Genomic DNA, 5,868 nt, shown 5'->3' on the forward strand with positions numbered 1-5,868 from the left:
CCTGGCAGAAGCCAGAAGAGGGGATCAGACCCCCTGAGGCTGGAGGTCCAGGAGGTTGTAAGCCACTCTCAGAGCAGTGAATGTTTGGCTTTTCATTTTTGCAATTAGGCTATTAATTCTTTTGTTGTTGAGAAAGATCTCATGTCAAAACCTAGCTTTCACTGTGAGCTATTGCATCACACTCACTAGGAGAGAAGTTTAAGTACCCAGGAAGTAGTGGCGCACACCTTTAATCCCAGCACCCAGGAGGCAGAGGCAGGCAGATCTTTGTGAGTTTGAAGCCAGCATGGACCACAGGGTGAGTTCTGGGACAGTCAGAGTTACACAGGGAAATCCCTGTCTCAAAAACAAAACAAACAAAAAAAGAAAGAAAAGAATAAGTGTTGGTGCTGGGCGGTGGTGGCGCATGCCTTTGATCTCAGCACTCGGAAGGCAGAGGCGGGTGGATCTCTGAGTTCGAGACCAGCCTGGTCTACAAGAGCTAGTTCCAGGACAGGCTCCAAAGCTACAGAGAAACCCTGTCTCGAAAAACCAAAAAAAAAGTGTTGGCAAGAATGTGAGGAAACTGGGACCCTCTGTACAGTGCTGGCAACAACAGTTCAGTTGCCATGGAAAAGTTTTGTGTTTTAACCAAACAGTTAAAAGCAATTGCCATTCATTCAATTGACTACAAACAGGTACTTAAACATCGTGCACTGCACAGATGCTCACAACAGCACTGTAAGCAGCAACTGATGAGTGACTATGCAGAATGTGGCATACCTGTGCAGTGGGATACTGTTCAGTCACAAAAAAGAATGAACTACATATGCATACTATAATTAGGTGAATCTTAGAAATATTATGCTAAGTTAATACACTAACTCCAGTTCCAGGGTATCTGAAATGCAAAGCACCAGTGCACATTAAATAAATAAATCTTAAAAAAAAAGACAGAGGTTATAGTCATTTATATGAAATGCCTAAAACACACAATTCATAAAGAAGAGACTAAGCTTACCAGAAGCTAAGAGAGAGAAAAGGGAATGAGTGCTTAACCGATTTGCTTTAGGAGTGAGAACAGGTTTTGAAATCATGAGATTAAGGTTGCTCAAGTTTGAGGATACAATAAATGCCAATGAAGTGTCTATCTTAAACTGCTTACTCTTATGCTATGTGAATTTTATCACAATTTAAAAAAAAAAAAAGCAAGGCACGGTGCTTCATGACTGTGACTTCACGACTTGGGAGGCAGAGGTAGCCTGAGCTACAAAGAGAAACTCAGAAGGACTAAGGGGCTAGGAATGGAGTTTAGCTGTAGAGCACTTGCCTTCCTAGTGATGGACCTAGCATTGGGGGAGGCGGGAGGAGCTGTAAGATAACTAGTAAAAAACAGATACACAAGGTGTTAGGAAAAAATAATATATTTACAGACCTCAAAGTCTCCAGATGAGCTAGAAGGAAAGAGGTAGCAAGTACAAGCAGGTTCCTTTACAGTTGAACCTTCACTCTTCCCCAAACCCTGAGTACTAACCAATGGGATCAGTCCCTGCCCCAAGGCCCATCCTTGTTCCAACCCAAGCAGTCTTTCTTCCATTGGCCACATCCTTCAGTCTTCCTGCCAGTCATCTTGTGCCCATGCTGGCATGGGTGAGACATATTCAAAGTCTGGCCCTTTATAGCGGAGGGCATGCAGGAACATCACAAGATCCTGGGGCAAGGGATCCTGTCGCAAGAGCCGGCACTCTACACAGAGTGGGTCTGTCTCTTGATTCATAACATCTGCTTTCGCTGTGTCAGCCTTCTCTGGTGTGTCCAGACCCTGAGAGGCTGCCTCCACTATTCCATCTGTCTTCTGGGCTACTCTGGTCAACTCCTGCAGGCTGTTCTTGGCCAGCTCTGAAGAGGGGGCTGCAGAGTCCATGAGTCCTGGGACCAGGTCACCCTCACAGATATCTAGCACATTCAGGCTTTCTTTGGCCTGATGCTCTGCAACCAGGTCCCGGAGAAGTTCCTCATCTGTCTTTGGAATGTGGCCGCCCTGGCCTCGAGAAGGACCCCAGGCAAGTGAATTGTAGATGGGGTCATTGAGAATGGGGTGGCCCAGAAACTGGAGGTGGACTCGGATCTGATGAGTACGGCCTGTAAGCGGTCGGCACCGTACCACACTGGAATGGCCATTGTAGCTCAGCCTCTGGAACACAGTCTCACAGGGCTTGCCCTGAGGATCCACACGGCACACTCCTACCTTGTAAGACACCACTAAGATGGGTTCCTTGCAAATTACCTCCTGGTCAGGGAACTCCCCTTCAACCCGGCATACATACTCCTTCTCCAACTACAAAGGAGAAAGACGGGAAAAGTTAATCCAAAGCCAAATCACTAAGCCCAACCCTCTACAGAGTACACCAGTGTGATTCAAACCCTAATGCCAGCTTTGTCAGCTTCACCATCCTGAGTGAGCTAACCTCTGTGCATCCCCACACCTCATCTAGGAAATATGAAATCAGGGGAGATAGCTCTGCCGTTAAGATCACCTGCTGCTCTTGCGAAGGACCTGGGTTCAGTTCCCAGCACCCACATGGTTGTTCACCACCATCCCTAACTCCAGTTCCAGGAGATCTGTTCCCCTTCTGACCTCTGCAGGCACCATGCATGAACATGGTGCACATATATGCATGCAGGCAAAATACCCACATAAAATAAAATGAATACATGAATTAAAAAAAGGAAAATATAAAATCAGAAAACATTTACCACCAGGTGGTGCACACCTTTAATCCCAGCACTTGGGAGGTGGAGGCAGGTGGATCTCTGTGAGTTTGAAGCCACCCTGCCTTAAAAAAACAAATTTAAGAAAGAAAGAGAGAGAGAAAAATATTTACCTCACAGGGCTGTTATAAGAATTTAGTAAATTAGGCTCTAATGTGTTGGGGATTAAGTTTGGTATGTGTTCAATAAATGCATTATGATCCAGATGTAGAATTTCAAGTCTCAAGATCATAACTACCAGCCAATGATCTTACTCACACCTCTTCCAACTTTATCCAGTCTTCCTACTACGTGAGCTCTCCTCAAAAATCTTAAAAATGTTTTATGATTTCAGAACAGCAAACTACCAAGAAGCAGTACCTGCCATCTCCAGAGACCTGAAATGTACAGGATAGTCTGTCTTTGGCACTTGAAATAGGAAGGCTGTAGATAACCTCAATCTAGAACTCCATGACCCCTTTCCAACACAAAGCACATGGGAGCCCAGGAAGCAGTCTCCGGCAGACGAAGCCTGGCTCACCTGCCGCTCCCGAACTTGCTCATGGATCTTCTCGGAGAAGGCGGCTGTCTTGGCAAACATGAGGACTCCGGAGGTGAGGCGGTCAAGCCGGTGAAGCGGGTGGAGCTCCTTCAGGTGATGCTCCTTGCCTAGGATGAAGATGACTGTGTTGTGTCGGAAACGGCCACAGGGGTGGACAGGAATGGAGGACGGCTTGTCTATAACGACCACATCTTCATTCTCAGCTAGAAGGCGGATGGGCTCTGCTGTGACTGGTGGCTCATGTCTGTGCACTGTGTTCCGCAAGAAGTCATTGTCCTGTCAAACACAGGTAAGCAGTCAGCCTGGGACAGCAGCCTACAGACAGTGAGCTTCCTCCTTTCCTTACTGACATGGAGGAATGGTCACAGAAAAAAGTTTTAAGTAGAAAAAGAATTGGTTGTAGCATGATCTCATTTTGTAAAAATACACAGAGGTAAACACCTACTGTTGAAAAATACACAACTGGTTAAATCACTTGGTGGTGAGATTATGGGTGTTTTCTAGTTTTGCTTTTGTCTAATCCTTACAATAAAGTTGTATTTTAAAGTCTTTATTACACTTATTTATGTGCGTGTATGTATAAAGGCGCATGCAGAGGCAAGAGGTTGTGAGGTTAGTGGCAGGGTCCTTAACCTGCTGAGCCACCTAACCACCTTGATACAAATGCATTTTGAAAGCAAATGTCTTTTAAATGGAGGTGTGGGGAACTGGTATAACCTTCAACAAACAACACCAAGCTGTAAGCCACAGCTGTAGGCTCTATGTCAAATTTGACACAAGCTCACTACATGTTCTTGGGCAAGTCATTTTAACCTCTCTGGGCCTCAGTTTTCTTACCTGTGAGTGTGAAGGTTATGACAGACCTGAGATTCTCAAAATCAGTATGGGAGAAGTTAATGCCAAATACTGAAATTACCCTTTTTTCATTATCATCACAGTGAGTCGGTGTTAATGATAGGGGTGGGGGGGGGGGCGGGACACGGGGATGACTGGAAGGACCACCTGGCTAGTATCTATTCCAGAATTCCTACTTCTATAACATCAGGATCCATGACAACTACTTTAAGCATTAATATAAGCACACACTTTGTAAATTGCACCGTTGTCTTACTTTGAGGTTCAGTTTCATCACAAGATGGAGTCGCTTATACGTACTCCATGATAGAGCACACAAAATGCTTAACTTTGTGCCTGGATACAGTTAAGAACACACGAGTGAGGTACCTACTATTATTATTTGTACCGAGATTTATCATGCAGGGTAGAAAGTAGGCAGTCCCCTTGCCACAAGGCAGATATAAAAAGGAAAATGAGAATTCCCATTCCTGTTTCTTTAAAAAAAAATAAAATAAAAAACCGCCTTGCTGGGGAGGACGAACAGGTTGAGTTCTAGAGCATAGAAAGGCTGTCTGCTTGATGTAGGAGGTGGGAACTAAACGAGTCCCACGGGAAAACGAGATCGTTTCTGAATTACCATCATTTTACTCCAGCACTTTTATAGGCTGAATCTGGAAAACAACAAAACAAAACCTTTCCTCTTTTCCTCAAAGCCTGATTCTGGCCAGCCCCATCAGACACCACCTTGAGCACGATGCTGAGGTCCTGAACAGGTTCCTCGTTGAGATGCAGGCGTCCCGCCCGGATTGCAGCCTCGTAGTACTCCAGTGGCTGGGATCGGAACTCGGTGCTGAAGACGTGCAACAAGCTGCGGCCCACCCAGCGACCTTTACAGTAGGTCTGGAAGTCGAAGTAATAGGGCCGCACCTTGCGCAGGCCGCCCTCGAAGTAGTAGGTGGTCTCTGCAAAGTGCTCGTCGCCGAAGCTGACCCCGGTCCGCCGTTTTTTCGGGGGCGGTACGACCCGTTCCCCGGTGGCGCCTCGCCGCTTCTTCCTCTTGCCTGAGTCGGCGACTGGAGCCGGGGCCTGCTCCCCGTTCCCCGAGACCTGCGCTTCGCTTCCCTGGGCCCGCTCCCCGCTCCCCGGGACCTGCTCCCCCGCCGCCGCGGGCCCCAGGCCCTCCTGGAGCGGCTCTCCGCTCCCGTCGCTACCAGAGTCTCCATTTTGCTGAAACTTCAAACCGCGCGCTGCCTCGGCCTGGGTAGACAGTGCCTCAGCCATCGTCTCCTTACAGCCACCCCAAGTCCTGGCAAAGCTGTGAGACCAGAACGCCGCCCGCCACCGCACAAGGATCTGTAGGCAGCCTTGGACACCACTCCGCATGACAGCGCGGCCAACAGCTCCGGGGTCGCAATCTGATGGCGTCATCGGGGAAGCAACCAATCAGAGAGACCCGGTACAGAAGCGGCGTTTGCAAGAAGGGAGTTTGCAGAGTTAGGGGTCTGCGGGCGTCTTTCTATCCGCCCCCTCCCTTTCGAGTGCCTTATGCAGAAAGTGGCTGTATACAGACTCCTTCATCGAAGAGATCAGAGAGAGATTATTTCCTAAAGGAAATCTTCGGGAGTGCGCCACGAAGACGATGGTGTATATTCCCTACAGATAAGCTGTCCTTCCCCGGGTCTGTAAAACAGTTAAAAGTTTACTTAGAGCAGGCGGAGCGGGCAAGGCAGCGCGTGCCT

At 47.8% G+C, this 5,868-nt stretch overlaps 1 protein-coding gene across 1 annotated transcript; it reads right to left on the reverse strand.

Annotated features, from left to right (window-relative positions):
* Positions 1-1,387: 1,387 nt before the first annotated feature.
* Positions 1,388-5,546, reverse strand: Rpusd2 (RNA pseudouridine synthase domain containing 2). Its single transcript, XM_050132814.1, has 3 exons — positions 4,874-5,546; positions 3,272-3,568; positions 1,388-2,317 (listed from the first exon to the last, which is right to left on the reverse strand). Exons 1-3 carry the CDS (start codon positions 5,510-5,512, stop codon positions 1,589-1,591), a joined length of 1,665 nt encoding a protein of 554 aa, XP_049988771.1. The 5' UTR covers positions 5,513-5,546; the 3' UTR covers positions 1,388-1,588.
* Between the last annotated feature and the right edge of the window lie 322 nt (positions 5,547-5,868).

The sequence above is a fragment of the Alexandromys fortis genome, unplaced genomic scaffold, assembly GCF_014885135.2.
Source record: "Alexandromys fortis isolate MF-2015 unplaced genomic scaffold, M_Fortis_MF-2015_v1.1 scaffold_6, whole genome shotgun sequence".
In the NCBI taxonomy this organism is placed as follows: Eukaryota; Metazoa; Chordata; class Mammalia; order Rodentia; family Cricetidae; genus Alexandromys; species Alexandromys fortis.

Coding starts and splice junctions, on each gene's coding strand:
- Rpusd2 (XM_050132814.1), bottom strand. CDS start 5,512: ATGCGGAGTGGTGTCCAAGGCTGCCTACAGATCCTTGTGCGGTGGCGG. Junction 3,569..4,873: donor ACCTCAGCATCGTGCTCAAG/GTGGTGTCTGAT, acceptor TGTGTTTGACAG/GACAATGACTTCTTGCGGAA. Junction 2,318..3,271: donor AGCAAGTTCGGGAGCGGCAG/GTGAGCCAGGCT, acceptor TCTCCTTTGTAG/TTGGAGAAGGAGTATGTATG.